This window comes from Scyliorhinus torazame, chromosome 1 (assembly GCF_047496885.1).
Source record: "Scyliorhinus torazame isolate Kashiwa2021f chromosome 1, sScyTor2.1, whole genome shotgun sequence".
NCBI classification, from domain to species: domain Eukaryota; kingdom Metazoa; phylum Chordata; class Chondrichthyes; order Carcharhiniformes; family Scyliorhinidae; genus Scyliorhinus; species Scyliorhinus torazame.
Genome location: NC_092707.1, coordinates 415,758,391 through 415,776,677, shown reverse-complemented (window position 1 = coordinate 415,776,677; position 18,287 = coordinate 415,758,391). Strand labels below are relative to the sequence as shown.

Genomic DNA, 18,287 nt, shown 5'->3' with positions numbered 1-18,287 from the left:
CCATATACACCACATCAACTGCTCTACCCTCATCTACCTGTTCAGTCACCTTCTCAAAGAACTCAATAAGGTTTGTGAGGCATGACCTACCCTTCACAAAGCCATGCTGACTATCCCTGATCATATTATTCCTATCGAGATGATTATAAATCTTGTCTCTTATAATCCCCTCCAAGACTTTACCCACTACAGACGTGAGGCTCACCGGTCTATAGTTGCCGGGGTTGTCTCTACTCCCCTTTTTGAACAAAGGGACCACATTTGCTATCCTCCAGTCCTCTGGCACTATTCCTGTAGCCAATGATGACATAAAAATCAAAGCCAAAGGCTCAGCAATCTCTTCCCTGGCTTCCCAGAGAATCCTAGGATAAATCCCATCAGGTCCCGGGGACTTATCTATTTTCAGCCTGTCCAGAATTGCCAACACCTCTTCCCTACGTACCTCAATGCCATCTAATCTATTTACCTGGTGCTCAGCATTCCCCTCCACAACATTATCTTTTTCCTGAGTGAATACTGACGAAAAATATTCATTTAGTATCTCGCCTATCTCTTCAGACTCCACACACAACTTCCCATCCCTGTCCTTGACTGGCCCTACTCTTACCCTAGTCATTCGCTTATTCCTGACATACCTATAGAAAGTTTTTGGGTTTTCCTTGATCCTACCTGCCAAATACTTCTCATGTCCCCTCCATATTCACTGATTCGGATTCCCTGCCTTTTCAGGAAGAGAGTTCCAGAGACTCACCCCCCTCGGAGAGAAAAACATTCTCCTCGTCACCGTCTTAAATGGGGCGACTCCTTATTTTAAACCAATGACCTCTCGTTCCAGATTCTCCCACAAGAGGAAATGTCCTCTCCACATCCAGCCTGTCAACACCCCTCAGGATCTTAAAGGTTTCAATCAAGTCGCCTCTTACTCGTCTAAACTAAACTCTAATGGATACAAACCCAATCTCTCCAACCTTTCCTCATAAGGCAACCCGCTCATTCCTGGTATTAGTCTAGTGAACCTTCACTCAACTGGTTCTAACACATTTACATCTTTCCTTCAATAAGGAGCCCAACACTGTACACAATACTCCAGATGTGGTCTCACCAATGTCCTGTACAACTGAATCACAACCTCCCTACTTTTGTGATCAATTCCCCCTCACAGTAAACAGTAACATTCTATTAACTTTCCCAATTACTTGCTGTGTCTGTACTCTACCAGCATTTTGTGATTCATGCACTCAGACACCCAGATCCCTCTGTAACTCAGAGCTCTGCAATCTCTCACCATTTAGATAATAAGCTTCTTTTTTATTCTTCCTGCCAAAATGGACAATTTCCCATTTACCCACTTTATACTCCATGGGCGTCATTCTCCGCCGGCGGGAGTCTCCGTTTTGCCGGCGCCCGGGGGTTTCCAGACGGCGTGGGGCTGCCCCACCATGGGAAATCCCATTGACCGGCCGGTGTTACGGAGACTCCCGCCGGCCGGTCGGGGCAGAAATGTGGCGGGGCGGGTAGGAGAATTTCGCCCCATATCCCAGATCTTTGCCCACTTAACCGATCTGTTTCTTTTTTGTAACCTCCTTATGTCCTCTTCACAATTTACCGTCCTACCTATCTTTAAATCATCAGCAGATTTGCCAACCATGGGGCAGCACAGTAACCTTGTGGATCGCACAATTGCTTCACAGCTCCAGGGTCCCAGGTTCGATTCCGGCTTGGGTCACTGTCTGTGCGGAGTCTGCACGTCCTCCCCGTGTGTGCGTGGGTTTCCTCCGGGTGCTCCGGTTTCCTCCCACGGTCCAAAGATGTGCAGGTTAGGTGGATTGGCCGTGATAAATTGCCCTTAGTGTCCAAAATTGCCCTTAGTGTTGGGTGGGGTTACTGGGTTATGGGGTTATGGGGATAGGGTGGAGCTGTTGACTTTGGTTGGGGTGCTCTTTCCAAGAGCCGGTGCAGACTCGATGGGCCGAATGGCCTCCTTCTGCACTGTACATTCTATGATTCCTATGATTCATCACTTCAATCCCTTCATCCAGGTCATTTATATAAATTATAAACAGTTGAGTCCCCAGCACTGATCCCTGTGACACACTTCTCGTTATATCCTGGCAATCTGACAAAGGTCCATTTCTGCCAACTCGGTTTCCTGCCAGCTCGCCAATCTTCAATCCATTCCAGTATGTTCCCCCTTACACCGCGAGCTTTTATTTTCCTCAATAGCCTGTGATGTGGCACCTTATCAAATAACTCCTGGAAACCTAAATCTAGTACATCCACCAGCTCGCCTTTATCCACCGCACTTCTTTCTTCCTCAACAAATTCCTGTAAGTTACATAAACATGATTTCCCTTTTGAAAAACCGTAGAATCATAGAATTTACAGTGCAGAAGGAGACCATTCGGCCCATCGAGTCTGCACCGGCCCTTGGACAGAGCACCCTACCTAAGAACATACCTCCACCTTATCCCCACATCTCCACCCTATCCTCGTGACCCCACCTAACCTTATATTTGGACACTAAGGGCAATTTAGCGCGGCCAATCCACCTAACCTGCACGTCTTTGGACTGTGGGAGGAAACCGGAGCATCCGGAGGAAACTGACGCACACACGGGGAGGAAGTGCAGCTCCGCACAGACAGTGACCCAAGCCGGAATCGAACCTGGGACCCTGGAGCGGTGAAGCAACAGTGCTAACCATGTTGACTCTGCCTGATTTCCTTGAATGTTTCCAAGTGCCCTGACATAACTTTGTTAAGAATAGCTTCGAACATTTTCCCTTTGGACAACATTTCAATCTCTTCCCTGTTCCCTACCCTTGTGTCGATTTCCAAGGTACACTGTCGTTTCCTAATGTTGGAAATGTTAATGTGCAGAAGCCTCTTTCCATCGTGGTTGAGATGCTAATGGAAAACACAGCTATCCGACATCACTTTCGGACAACCCACGATCATAATGAACACTGATCCAACAGGAGTGAGTTTATGCAGAACAGACAATTCAACAAGAGAGATCAGGAAAATCTGAGTCACAGATACCGCACCCAACACGTCAGGATTGATCAATGAACACAGAGATTAACAGAATAATCAACACTGTGTGTCGGTCATTTCTTTATTGATGCTGAAATAATTCTACCTGAGGCGCCCCTTCAATGTCCAGTTGAAGTGAAGCTTTCGAATCACCCTCTGAATGGGTAAAGTTAATCGCTTTAATTTGGTTGAATTCTGCCAAGCTGATAGGCTGTTCAGGATTGAAAAATAAAAGTAGATTTAATTTACTTTCATTCTGTGAAACTGAGGAGGAATACTCAGAACTAAATCTTATTCGAAGCGTGGGATAGGCCCCTTCCTTCTCCATCCAGTCAGTCTCGGATGTCTCCGGTACGGATTAAACAGCCTCGGATCTTCCCGGCGCTGCCCCTGGGCTTTGCTTGCTGATGGGAGAATCATTGTCTGCAGATGTCAGGAGATATCTGCAGCTGCTGATTGAGATGCCGAGCGGACAGGGTAACATAAATGGAGACAAGGCAGCGAGCACCCAGGCCCAACTTTACACAATGGGATAAAACCAGAGCATGTTGGTTTATTGGGGCATGTTGGGGGCGGCACGGTAGCACAGTGGTTAGCACTGCTGCTTCACAGCACCAGGGTCCCAGGTTCGATTCCCGGCTTGGGTCACTGTCTGTGCGGAGTCTGCACGTCCTCCCCGTGTGTGCGTGGGTTTCCTCCGGGTGCTCCGGTTTCCTCCCACAAGTCCTGAAAGACGTGTTGTTGGTGAGTTGGACATTCTGAATTCTCCCTCAGTGTACCCGGACAGGCGCCGGAGTGTGGCGACTAGGGGCTTTTCACAGTAACTTCATTGCAGTGTTTCTGTCAGCCTACTTGTGACAATAAAGATTATTATTATTATATTATTCAAACTATGAAAACCTGTCAACAATACACCAGGAAACTTTATAAAACTTTGAGAGAAAGGGGGCGGGATTCTCTCAGCCGGGACCGGGCTGGAGAATCCCCGCGACTGGCGTGAATCGCGCCCCGGCGCCGTCGGGACGCGATTCTGCGGAGAATCGGGCCGGGGCCGCTCTAGGGGGCCCCCCGGTGATTCTTGGCCCGGGATGGGCCGAGCGGCCGTAACAAAAATCCCAGTCCCGCTGCCGCCGTTCAAACCTGCTCTGAGCCGGCGGGATCTCGTCGTGGAATGGCTGGGGGCGGCCTGTGGAGGGGGAGTGGGGTCCGACCCCGGGGGGGGGGGGGGCGGGGGCCTCCGTTGTGGAATGGTCCGGGGGCGGCCTGTGGAGTGTGAGTGGGGTCCATCCCCGGGGGGGGGGGCCTCCGTTGTGGCCTGGCCCGCGATCGGGACCCACCGATCGGCGGGCCGGCCTCTCTGGCCGGCCCCTGTAGCCCCGCGCCTGTTGCGTCAGGGCCGGTGCGGAGAAGGGAGACATCGCGCATGCGCGGACCCCGCCGCGCCCTGTTGGCGCTGGGATCAGCAGCTGGAGCGGCGTGCGTTGCTCTAGTGCCGTGCTGGCCCCCTGTATAGGCCTGGGGCTGGTTTAGCACAGGGCTAAATCGCTGGCTTTGAAAGCAGACCAAGGCAGGCCAGCAGCACGGTTCGATTCCCGTACCAGCCCCCCCCCCCCCCGAACAGGTGCCGGAATGTGGCGACTAGGGGCTTTTCACAGTCACTTCATTTGAAGCCGACTTGTGGCAATAAGTGATTTTCATTTAATTTCAGAATTGCTGATCCTGAGGCCACGTTGACACCGTCGGGAAACGCCCCCTGGGCGGGATTCTCTGATCCGGAGGCCACGTTGACACCGTCGGGAAACGCCCCCTGGGCGGGATTCTCTGATCCGGAGGCCACGTTGACACCGTCGGGAAACGCCCCCTGGGCGGGATTCTCTGATCCGGAGGCTAAGTGTTGACGCTGTCGTAAATACCATCGGGTTTCTCGACGGCGTCAACACGGCCTCAGGAGCAGCGATTCTGACCCCTACAGGAGGCCAGCGCGGCACTGGAGCGACCCAGGCCGCTCCAGCTGCCGGTCCCGGGGTCAGATGGGCACCGCGGGTGTGCACAAGCGCAGTGTCTCCCTTCTCCGTGCCGACCCCGACGCAACACGGCGTGGAGCCACAGGGGCCGGAGCGGAACAAAAGAGGCCCCCAGCCCAGGAGGCAGGCCCGCCGATCGGTAGGCCCCGATCGTGGGCCAGACCACAGCGGAGGCCCCCCCCCTTGGGGTCGGACCCCCCCCCCCCCCGCAAGGCCACCCCCAGATGGATCCATGCCTAGGTTCTGCCGGGTAAGAGCAGGTGTGGATGGCGCCTGCGGGACTAGGCTTTTCTTGCGTGACCGCTCGGCACATTCCAGCCCGAGATCGCCAGGAGAGCGGCCCCCGACCGGCGGATCGGCGGCGTGGTGCGATTCGCGCTGGTCCCGGCGTTTCTCTGGCCCGGCCCTGGTGTGAGAGAATCCCGCCCAGGACACTCAGAGAATCAGAGAATCAGGGAATCAGGGAATCAGAGAATCAGGGAATCAGAGAATCAGAGAATCAGGGAATCAGGGAATCAGAGAATCAGAGAATCAGGGAATCAGAGAATCAGGGAATCAGGGAATCAGAGAATCAGAGAATCAGGAAATCAGAGAATCAGAGAATCAGGGAATCAGAGAATCAGAGAATCATAGAATCAGTGAATCAGGGAATCAGAGAATCAGAGAATCAGGGAATCAGAGAATCAGGGAATCAGAGAATCAGGGAATCAGGGAATCAGAGAATCAGGAAATCAGAGAATCAGAGAATCAGGGAATCAGAGAATCAGAGAATCAGAGAATCAGGGAATCAGGGAATCAGAGAATCAGGGAATCAGAGAATCAGAGAATCAGTGAATCAGGAAATCAGAGAATCAGGGAATCAGGGAATCAGAGAATCAGAGAATCAGGGAATCAGGGAACCAGAGAATCAGGAAATCAGAGAATCAGAGAATCAGAGAATCAGGGAATCAGAGAATCAGAGAATAAAGGAATCAGAGAATCAGAGAATCAGGGAATCAGGGAATCAGAGAATCAGTGAATCAGAGAATCAGGGAATCAGAGAATCAGCGAATCAGAGAATCCCTCCAGTGCAGAAGGAGGACATTCGGCCCATTCTTTCACCATGACCATTTTGTTTTGCAATGTAGGGCCCAGCTGATGCTCATTTCAACCTCATACAGCTTCTAATTGTTAGTTAATAACAGATGCTCCAGGACCTTGTGACTGATTTAATGTTTTCAAGATAGCTTTAATGTAATATAATAATAACATTTATTGTCACAAGTAGGCTCACATTAACACTGCAATGAGGTTACTGTGAAAATCCCCATGTCGCCACATTCCGGCGCCTGTTCGGATGCACTGAGGGAGAATTCCTAATGTCCAATTTGCCTAACAGCATGGCCGGGATTCTCCACTCCCACGCCGAAGTGGCCGCGCCGTCGTGAAGGCCGTCGAGGTTCACGACGGCGCGGAACGGCCCCGGTCCCGACCGATTCAGGCCCTGACAATGGGCCAGTATCGGGGCCGCGTCATCTACCCGCGCCAGGTCTTGTCGCCCGCGCAAAAGCGGCGCCGCATAGATGACGCGGCCGGCGCCGCATAACGGGCGTCATCCACGCATGCGCGGGTTGCCGTCCACTCTAAGTCCGCCCCGCAAGAAGATGGGGGACGGATCTTGCGGGGCCGCGGAAGGAAGGAGATCCTCCTTCCGAGACGACGGCTCGACGATCGGTGGGCACCGATCGCGGGCCACACCACATTCCAGGTAAAGCCCGGTGCAGGATCACCCCTCGTCCCCCCACAGGCCGCCCCCCAGCGTTCACGCACCGCTCACGACGGGAGCGACCAGGTGTGGACGGCGCCGGGGGGAACCCGCTGTTTTGGCCTGGCCGCTCGGCCCATCCGGGCCTCAGAATAGTGGGGGTGCCGGAGAATCGCCAATTTGGGTGTCTCCGGCGATTCTCCGGCCTGCGGCCCGTGAAACTCGACCGGGCCGTTCCCGCCGCTCGGGAGAATCGCGGGAGGAAGTCGGACCGGCGTCCCCGGAAATTTTGCCGGCCCAGGCGATTCTCCCAACCGGCGTGGGAGTGGTGAATCGCGCCCATTGAGTCTGCACCCACCCTCCGATATAGCCCCCTACCTCCACCCACTCCCCCCTCCCTACCCCTGTAACCCCGGAACAACACCTAACCATTGCATCTTTGGACACTAAGGGGCAATCTAGCATTAGCATTCCACGTGACCTGCCCAAAGTTACGTTCTTTCGAACCAGGGTTCCATTCTTGGATCTTCCTGTCCCATTGCAACACCAACTGAGATTGTCATGGTAACGATTCAGTCTGATGTACTTACTCCATCTTTATTCATCACCTGGCCAATTCCATGACTTCCAATAACCAGTTCGACTGTTATTGTCCATCCTTGCTAAAAGACAAAGAGCAGGATCATCAGAGAGAGGCTCCGGAGAGCTGCTCAGGATTTAGTACAACTTTACAACAATGCAAACATTTCACAAGAAAGTTTGGGGCACTGGAAGTCATCAGAATGGAGAATGGTGTACAGAGGGACAATCTGTCAGCACACATTGTTCAAAAGGCAGTACAAACTTCCCAAACATATAATAGAGAGTGAAAGGGTGAGAGAAGGAATGAAGGAGGGGCGGGGGGGAGAGGGAGAGAGAGGGAGAGATAGAGAGAGTGAGGGAGAGGCACAGAAGGGATAGGAAGAAAAAGACGAGAGGGAAAGGGAGAATTAAAGGGAGAGAGAGAGACAGAAAGTATTGAGTAATGGCTGAAGCTGGGTTTAAGTTTCTGGTGATTTTCCAATGTCACAATGCTACTGAATTATCGATTTACCACATTTGTTGACAAATCCGACATCAATATTTGTCCACAGCCTTGGCTGAGGAGAGCCATGGTAAAGGAGGCCAGAAGTGGAAGAGGGTGAATTGGCGGAGAGGGAGGGGTGCACAGTAAGGGTGTTGGCAAACAGCTCTCACTGTGGTAACATCACTGGACCAGCAATCCAGGGGCCCAGGCTAATGTTCCGGGGACCCCGGTTCAAATCTCACCGTGGCAGCTGGTGGAATATAAATTCAAATGAATTTTAAAAAAAAACCTGGAATTGAAGTCTAGTCTCAGTGATGGAGACCGTGGAACCATTGTCAATTGTCAGAAACGCATCAGGTTCACTAATGTCCTTCAGGGAAGGAAATCTGCCGCCCTTACCCGGTCTGGCCTACATGTGGCTCCAGACCCACAGCAATGTGGTTGACTCTTAAATGCCCTCAGTGATGGGCAATAAATGCTGACCCAGCGACGCCCACATCGAGAGTCGGACAGGGGCCATGTTGTGTTATGTACTCTGGGATAACACAAGCTGCAACTCGATGCAGCTTTGACCAAAAGATACTCCAGACTTTGAAGTAAGTTCAATGTGATTTATTGAACCATTGGCACAGTTCTCTATGAGTTCGACTCTCCTGCTAATCTTGCTGCAGTAACTCAGTCTAACTAACCAGTCTGTTCTAAGTCACGTGGTGGGTGTGATGCTTTTGATCTGCCCCTGTCCTACTCTCTAAGTGTCGCCTGTGGAAAGAGACAGAGCATGTGTGCCCTGTCCTTATACATGGATGTGTAATGACCCCCTGTGGTCGTGTCACCTCTGGGTGTCTTGACTGCCCATTAGTCGTGTTCTGTATTAAGCCTCTTGTGGGGCTGGTTTAGCACACTGGGCTAAATCGCTGGCTTTTAAAGCAGACCAAGGCAGGCCAGCAGCACGGTTCAATTCCCGTACCAGCCTCCCGAACAGGCGCCGGAATGTGGCGACTAGGGGCTTTTCACAGTAACTTCATTGAAGCCTACTCGTGACAATAAGTGATTTTCATTCATTTTCATTTCTATTCTATGTGTTCATTCACTGTATGTCTGCATGCCATGATGTCTCTGGTGCTCCCTCTAGTGTTTACTTAGTCTTAGTGTATTTACATGAACCCCTTGTGTATTTTCAGTGATGCAGGAATGAGTGGCACTATCATCTTTGATACAACGCCCAGCCTGAGTAAGACCCATGAGCAGAGAGCAGAGCGAGACCTGGGGGAAAAGGTGGTCATATTTTAACTGAAGTGCTAAATGCTCCCATTTCCACAAGGTTACAATACAAAGGGAGCTTTCGAAGAAAAGTGATTAAACATCAGCCAAATGTTGACTTACGCCCAATTCACATTTGTAATGCTCTTGTTGAAAGTCGCTGACGGCGCGAAGGATTTCGAAAAACTTGCAGATGCAGTCATCTTCCTTCATGTGGCCAAACTGCAGGAAGGTTTGCTGGATGTGTTTCCGTAAATGCTTGGCCTGGGAAGAGGAGGCGACAGAAAAGTGAGATATCTCTGATTTCAATAATCAGTCAATCAAGCTGCCAGCTCACAGTATTCCAGCCAGATATTAAAACCCAAAAACCCCGACTGGTAATTCAGAACACTGAAAAAAATAATTTTCATGTAGTGTTTCTTAATCTTTCTATGTCAGTCTTGGCTCGATGTGACATTCTCACCGTTGTACTGAGGGAGTGCAGCACTGCCAAGGTTTTGTCTTTAATAGATCATAGAATTTACATTCGGCCCATTGAGTCTGCACCGGCTCTTGGAAAGATCACCCTACTTACCCCCATACTTCCACCCTTTCCTGTAACCCAGTAACCTCATCTAACCTTTTTGGACACTAAGGGCAATTTTGGACACTAAGGACAATTTAGCACGGCCAATCCACCTAACCCGCACATCTTTGGACTGTGGGAGAAATCCGGAGCACCCGGAGGAAGCCCACGCAGACACGGGGAGAACGTGCAGACTCCGCACAGACAGTGACCCAGCCGAACCTGAGACCCTGGAGCAGTGAAGCAACTGTGCTAACCACTGTGCCACCGTGCGCTCTAACAGGAAAAATAAAACCAGTCCGTTCTGGATGAGATTAGAGGGGTCATTCCCGGCGCTATCTAACGGCACTCCGCTTTTATTTCAGGCTTCAGTGGGGGATGCCCCGTCGAATTTGCACTCAGACGCATTTCAATATAATCCTAAATGACTTAATCTCTCAGGTATGGAAATTCATTCACAGGATGTGGGGGTTGCTGGTTAGGCCCCCATTTATTGCCCATCAGAAGGTGGGGGTGAGCTGCCTTCCTGAATCGCTGCAGACCCTGAGGTGTAGGTACACCCACTGTGCTGTTAGGGAGGGAATTCCAGGCTGTTGCCCCAGTGACAGTGAAGGAACGGCCGATATATTTCCCAGTCGGGGTGGTGAGTGACTCGGAGGGGAACCTCCAGCTGGTGGGGTTCCCAGGTATCTGCTGCTCTTGTCCTTCTAGATGGTAGAGGTCGTGGGTTTGGAAGGTGCTGTCCCCATTAGACAGCCCCACCACCCCAGGAATCAGCCTGGTAAACCTTCGCTGTTCTCTCTCCATAGCAAGGACATCCTTCCTCAGATAAATACACTAAAACAGCAGCTGTGGCATCACCAATGCCCTGTACAATTGCAGTAAAACATCCCTATTCCCATACTCAAATCCCGTCACTATGAAGCCCTACATAGCATTTGCCTCCTTTACTGCTTGCTGTACCTGCGCTGTTTTAACACAGTGAGGGCTGGTCTAGCACAGTGGGCTAAATAGCTGGCTTTGAAAGCAGACCAAGGCAGGCCAGCAGCGCGGGTTCAATTCCCGTACGAGCCTCCCCGAACAGGCGCCGGAATGTGGCGACTAGGGGCTTTTCACAGTAACATAATTGAAGCCTACTTGTGGCAATAAGCGATTTTCATTTTCATATTTCACTTGCAGTAACTGGTGCACGAGGACACCAAGGTCTCGCTGAGTATCCGCCTCTCTCAGTTTACACCCATTCAAATAATAATCTGCCTTCCTATTTTTGCTACTGAAGTGGATAACCTCACATTTATCCACATTATACTGCATCTGCCATGCATGTGCCCACTCACTCAGCCTGTCCAAATCCCCCTGCTGCATCTCTGTATCCTCCTCACAGCTCAGCCTCCCACCCAACTTTGTACCATCTGCAAATTTGGAGATCATACATTTAGTTCCCTCGTCCAAATCATTCATCTCTAATGTGAACAGTTGGGGTCCCAGCACAGATCCCTGCGGTACCCCACTAGTCACTGTTTGCCAATCGGAAAAAGACCCATTTATTCTAACGTTCTGCTTCCTGTCTGCTAACCAGCTTTCTATTCATCTCAAGACGCTTTAACTTTACATATTAACCTGCTATGTGAGACCTTGTTGAAAGCCTTCTGAAAGTAAGTAAATAAACCACATCCACTGGTTCTCCCTGGGCAACTCATACTAGTTACATCTTCAAAGAATTCCAGTAGATTTGTCCAGCATGATTTTCCATGCTGACTTTGTGTGATTACACCACTGCTTTCCAAATACTGTGCTATGAAACCCTTGATAATGGACTCCAGCAACTTCCCTCGTACTGACGTTAGGCTCACTGGTCTGTAGTTCCCCGTTTTCCCTCTCCGTCCCTTTTTGAATAGCGGAGTTACATTCACTGCCTGCCAATCTGTAGCAACAACAGAGCCCAAATAATTTTGAAAAATGACCACCAATGGATCTATTATTTCTAGTGTCACTTCCTGAAGTACTCTGGGATGAAGATTATAGAGATTTGTCCGCCTTCAATCCCATTCATTTCCCCAAAACCATTTCTTTATTGATATTAATTTCTATCAGCTCCTCACTGAAATCTCTTCCTTTGTGAAGACAGGAGCAAAGTCCGAATTTAGTTCCTCAGCCATTTCTTTGTTCCCTGTTATGAAGTCCCCAGTTTCTCACTGTTAGGGGCCGACATTAGTTTTTATCAATCTTTTCCTCTTTACATACATATAGAAACTTTTACAATTAGTTTTTATTTATTACTTTATTTAAAATTTTGAGTACCCAATTCATTTTTTCCAATTAAGGGGCAATTTAGCGTGGCCAATCCACCTACCCTGCACATCTTTGTGTTGTGGGGGCGACACCCACGCAGACACGGGGAGAATGTGCAAACGCTACACGGACAGTGACTTAGAGCCAGGATTGAACCTGGGACCTCAGCGCCGTGAGGCAGCAGGGCTAACCCATTGCTGCCCTGACAGTCAGTTTTTATGTTCACCTCTAGTTTACTTTCAAATTGTATGCTCCCCTTCTTAATCAATGCCTTGGTCTACACCAGTGGAATATGCCAGCGGGGGACATCAGTGGAGTACACCAGCGGAGTACAGCAGTGGAGTACAGCAGTGGAGTACAGCAGGGGAGTAGAGCAGTGGAGTACACCAGTGGAGTACACCAGTGGAGTACACCAGTGGAGTACACCAGTGGAGTACACCAGTGGAGTACACCAGTGTAGTAACCAGTGGAGTACAGCAGGGGAGTACAGCAGTGGAGTACAGCAGGGGAGTACACCAGGGAGGTACAGCAGCGGAGTACAGCAGCGGAGTACAGCAGGGGAGTACACCAGTGGAGTACAGCAGGGGAGTACAGCAGTGGAGTACAGCAGTGGAGTACACCAGTGGAGTACCCCAGTGGAGTACAGCAGTGGAGTACACCAGTGGAGTATACCAGTGGAGTACACCAGTGGAGTACACCAGTGGAGTACACCAGTGGAGTACAGCAGGGGAGTACACCAGTGGAGTACAGCAGGGGAGTACACCAGTGGAGTACAGCAGGGGAGTACAGCAGTGGAGTACAGCAGTGGAGTACACCAGTGGAGTACAGCAGCAGAGTACAGCAGGGGAGTACACCAGTGGAGTACAGCAGGGGAGTACAGCAGTGGAGTACAGCAGTGGAGTACACCAGTGGAGTACAGCAGGGGAGTACACCAGTGGAGTACAGCAGGGGAGTACACCAGTGGAGTACAGCAGTGGAGTACAGCAGTGGAGTACAGCAGGGGAGTACAGCAGTGGAGTACACCAGTGGAGTACAGCAGCGGAGTACACCAGTGATGTAAACCAGTGGAGTACAGCAGTGTAGTACACCAGTGGAGTGCACCAGTGGAGTACAGCAGGGGAGTACAGCAGTGTAGTACAGCAGGGGAGTACAGCAGGGGAGTACACCAGTGGAGTACAGCAGTGGAGTACACCAGTGGAGTACAGCAGGGGAGTACAGCAGTGGAGTACACCAGTGGAGTACAGCAGTGGAGTACAGCAGCGGAGTACAGCAGTGGGGTACAGCAGGGGAGTACAGCAGTGGAGTACAGCAGGGGAGTACAGCAGCGGAGTACAGCAGCGGAGTACACCAGTGGAGTACAGCAGCAGAGTACAGCAGGGGAGTACAGCAGTGGAGTACAGCAGCGGAGTACACCAGTGTAGTACACCAGTGGAGTACAGCAGCGGAGTACACCAGTGGAGTACAGCAGCAGAGTATACCAGTGCAGTACACCAGTGTAGTACACCAGTGGAGTACAGCAGTGGAGTACACCAGTGGAGTACACCAGTGGAGTACAGCAGGGGAGTACAGCAGTGGAGTATACCAGTGGAGTACACCAGTGGAGTACACCAGTGGAGTACATCAGTGGAGTACAGCAGGGGAGTACACCAGTGGAGTACACCAGTGGAGTACACCAGTGGAGTACACCAGTGGAGTACACCAGTGGAGTACAGCAGCGGAGTACACCAGTGGTGTAAACCAGTGGAGTACAGCAGTGTAGTACACCAGTGGAGTACAGCAGGGGAGTACAGCAGTGGAGTACACCAGTGGAGTACAGCAGTGTAGCAACCAGTGGAGAACGCAGGGGAGTACAGCAGTGGAGTACGCCAGTGGAGTACACCAGTGTAGTAACCAGTGGAGTACAGCAGGGAAGTACACCAGTGGAGTACAGCAGCAGAGTACACCAGTTTAGTAACCAGTGGAGTACAGCAGTGGAATACAGCAGTGGAGTACACCAGTGTAGTAACCAGTGGAGTACAGCAGTGGAGTACAGCAGGGGAGTACAGCAGGGAAGTACACCAGTGGAGTACAGCAGCAGAGTACACCAGTTTAGTAACCAGTGGAGTACAGCAGTGGAGTACACCAGTGTAGTAACCAGTGGAGTACAGCAGGGGAGTACAGCAGTGGAGTACAGCAGTGGAGTACAGCGGTGGAGTACACCAGTGGAGTACACCAGTGGAGTACACCAGCGGAGTACAGCAGGGGAGTACACCAGTGGAGTACACCAGGGGAGTACACCAGGGGAGTACAGCAGTGGAGTACAGCAGGGGAGTACACCAGTGGAGTACACCAGTGGAGTACAGCAGGGGAGTACACCAGTGGAGTACACCAGTGGAGTACAGCAGGGGAGTAGAGCAGGGGAGTACACCAGTGGAGTACACCAGTGGAGTACAGCAGGGGAGTACACCAGTGGAGTACAGCAGCGGAGTACAGCAGTGGAGTAAACCAGTGGAGTACAGCAGTGGAGTACACCAGTGGAGTACAGCACGGGAGTACAGCAGTGGAGTACACCAGTGGAGTACAGCAGGGGAGTACACCAGTGGAGTACACCAGTGGAGTACAGCAGGGGAGTAGAGCAGGGGAGTACACCAGTGGAGTACACCAGTGGAGTACAGCAGGGGAGTACACCAGTGGAGTACAGCAGCGGAGTACAGCAGTGGAGTAAACCAGTGGAGTACAGCAGTGGAGTACACCAGTGGAGTACAGCACGGGAGTACAGCAGTGGAGTTCAGCACGGGAGTATACCAGTGGAGTACAGCAGCGGAGTACAGCAGTGGAGTTCACCAGTGCAGTACACCAGTGGAGTACACCAGTGGAGTACAGCAGGGGAGTACACCAGTGGAGTACACCAGTGGAGTACAGCAGTGGAGTACAGCAGTGGAGTACAGCACGGGAGTACACCAGTGGAGTACAGCAGGGGAGTACAGCAGTGGAGTACAGCAGGGGAGTACAGCAGCGGAGTACAGCAGCGGAGTACACCAGTGGAGTACAGCAGGGGAGTACAGCAGTGGAATATACCAGTGGAGTACACCAGTGGAGTACACCAGTGGAGTACACCAGTGGAGTACAGCAGGGGAGTACACCAGTGGAGTACACCAGTGGAGTACACCAGTGGAGTACACCAGTGGAGTACACCAGTGGAGTACAGCAGCGGAGTACACCAGTGGTGTAAACCAGTGGAGTACAGCAGTGTAGTACACCAGTGGAGTACAGCAGGGGAGTACAGAAGTGGAGTACACCAGTGGAGTACAGCAGTGTAGCAACCAGTGGAGTACGCAGGGGAGTACAGCAGTGGAGTACGCCAGTGGAGTACACCAGTGTAGTAACCAGTGGAGTACAGCAGGGAAGTACACCAGTGGAGTACAGCAGCAGAGTACACCAGTTTAGTAACCAGTGGAGTACAGCAGTGGAATACAGCAGTGGAGCACACCAGTGTAGTAACCAGTGGAGTACAGCAGTGGAGTACAGCAGGGGAGTACAGCAGGGAAGTACACCAGTGGAGTACAGCAGCAGAGTACACCAGTTTAGTAACCAGTGGAGTACAGCAGTGGAGTACACCAGTGTAGTAACCAGTGGAGTACAGCAGGGGAGTACAGCAGTGGAGTACAGCAGTGGAGTACAGCGGTGGAGTACACCAGTGGAGTACACCAGTGGAGTACACCAGCGGAGTACAGCAGGGGAGTACACCAGTGGAGTACACCAGGGGAGTACACCAGGGGAGTACAGCAGTGGAGTACAGCAGGGGAGTACACCAGTGGAGTACACCAGTGGAGTACAGCAGGGGAGTACACCAGTGGAGTACACCAGTGGAGTACACCAGTGGAGTACAGCAGGGGAGTAGAGCAGGGGAGTACACCAGTGGAGTACACCAGTGGAGTACAGCAGGGGAGTACACCAGTGGAGTACAGCAGCGGAGTACAGCAGTGGAGTAAACCAGTGGAGTACAGCAGTGGAGTACAGCACGGGAGTACAGCAGTGGAGTACAGCACGGGAGTATACCAGTGGAGTACAGCAGCGGAGTACAGCAGTGGAGTTCACCAGTGCAGTACACCAGTGGAGTACACCAGTGGAGTACAGCAGGGGAGTACACCAGTGGAGTACACCAGTGGAGTACAGCAGTGGAGTACAGCAGTGGAGTACAGCACGGGAGTACACCAGTGGAGTACAGCAGGGGAGTACACCAGTGGAGTACAGCAGCGGAGTACACCAGTGGAGTACACCAGTGGAGTACACCAGTGGAGTGCAGCAGGGGAGTACACCAGTGGACTACAGCAGTGGGGTACACCAGTGCAGTACACCAGTGGAGTACAGCAGGGGAGTACAGCAGCGGAGTACACTCGTGGAGTACAGCAGTGGAGTACAGCAGCGGAGTACACCAGTGGAGTACACCAGTGGAGTACAGCAGTGGAGTACAGCAGCGGAGTACACCAGTGGAGTACAGCAGTGGAGTACACCAGTGGAGTACACCAGTGGAGTACAGCAGGGGAGTACAGCAGCGGAGTACACCAGTGGAGTACACCAGTGGAATACAGCAGGGGAGTACACCAGTGGAGTACAGCAGCGGAGTACACCAGTGGAGTACAGCAGTGGAGTACAGCAGTGCAGTACAGCAGCGGAGTACCCCAGTGGAGTACACCAGTGGAGTACAGCAGGGGAGTACACCAGTGCAGTACACCAGTGGAGTCCACCAGCGGAGTACAGCAGGGGATTACAGCAGTGGAGGACAGCAATGAACGTCCACATTTACTTCAGAAGTATTGTTAGTGAAGAGGAAACTGAGACATTGCATTGAGTGGGTTGAACGTTTCCGTATTGTCTGTAATAAGTATTCGTTTCTATTTTTATGTGTGAGATCATCGGCTGTACGAATGGCCCTCAGTAAGAAAAACATTTCCCATCTCTGAACGAGACTCTCACTTTTCTTAATAATAGGTTTATTTTCAGAATGTAGCATTAAATCTACCTGGTCCCCACCGACCATCCCCGTGTGTGAACAGTCTCCATTTGTCAATACTTAATTTAAAAATGCTCTTTGTCTGTGTAAATTAACAATATAATGAACATATCATTAACTCCATAAACCCAGCAGTTCCCCCTTAATGCATTTGTTTTACAAAAATCTACCAATCTTTGATTTAAAATGAACAATTCATCTGCTGTCAATTGCCATTTGTGGAGTCGAGTTTCAATCTTCAAACCCCGCCCGGTGTGTGCAAGTGCTTCCCAATGACAGCCCTGAAATCTGGCTCTCGTTCCGATTCTATCCCGAGTCGAGACTCCCTCAAACAGCAGGAAGATTTTCTCTCACTTTGCCCCTTTAACTAATAGTCGCAGCAGAGTGAGCAAAAATGTAATCATTGGTAATAAACACTGGGGATTCTCACCTTCATACTTGTCTGTAACTGTTTCGGAAAAAACAAATCGAGACCAACGTCCTTCCTTCAAAGTAAAAGACAGATATCTCAGGGAATGTTCTGTTGAACAGTCATCTCTTCGGAGGAGGAGTCGAGCCAAAGGACAAATGTAGGTTTACACAGGGGCACAACGGATCAAAGCAACAAATATCAAACTATCTGGATGAAGGAACTTGACTGACTCCAGAACCCGGGGAAGTGTGAAAGACAACGGGATCAAAACTCTGACTCTGCAGGTATCCCAGCAACATCTGGACAAGGATCCGGATTCTGCTGGTATCCCAGCAACATCTGGACCGGGATCCGGATTCTGCTGGTATCCCAGCAACATCTGGACCAGGATCCGGATTCTGCTGGTATCCCAGCAACATCTGGACCAGGATACGGATTCTGCTGGCATCCCAGTAACATCTGGACCAGGATCCGGATTCTGCTGGCATCCCAGCAACATGTGGACCAGGATCCGGATTCTGCTGGTATCCCAGCAACATCTGGACCAGGATCCGGATTCTGCTGGTATCCCAGCAACATCTGGACCGGGACCCGGATTCTGCTGGTATCCCAGCAACATCTGGACCAGGATCCGGATTCTGCTGGTATCCCAGCAACATCTGGACCAGGATCCGGATTCTGCTGGTATCCCAGTAACATCTGGACCAGGATCCGGATTCTGCTGGTATCCCAGCAACATGTGGACCAGGATCCGGATTCTTCTGGTATCCCAGTAACATCTGGACCAGGATCCGCATTCTGCTGGTATACCAGTAACATCTGGACCAGGATCCGGATTCTGCTGGTATCCCTGGACCAGGATCCGGATTCTGCTGGTATCCCAGTAACATCTGGACCA

General features: G+C 51.3%; 1 protein-coding gene across 3 annotated transcripts in view; it reads right to left on the bottom strand.

Moving 5' to 3' along the window:
* ptk2ba (protein tyrosine kinase 2 beta, a) overlaps positions 1 to 18,287 on the bottom strand; it is a 505,509-nt gene that overhangs the window by 242,043 nt on the left and 245,179 nt on the right. For all 3 annotated transcript variants that reach the window (XM_072515254.1, XM_072515246.1, XM_072515261.1), the window contains exons 7-10: positions 17,408 to 17,462; positions 9,251 to 9,391; positions 7,392 to 7,463; positions 3,140 to 3,244 (exon numbers count right to left, since the gene is read on the bottom strand). In XM_072515254.1, coding sequence (XP_072371355.1) covers positions 3,140 to 3,244; positions 7,392 to 7,463; positions 9,251 to 9,391; positions 17,408 to 17,462 — 373 coding nt within the window. The remainder of the gene's footprint in view (positions 1 to 3,139; positions 3,245 to 7,391; positions 7,464 to 9,250; positions 9,392 to 17,407; positions 17,463 to 18,287) is intronic.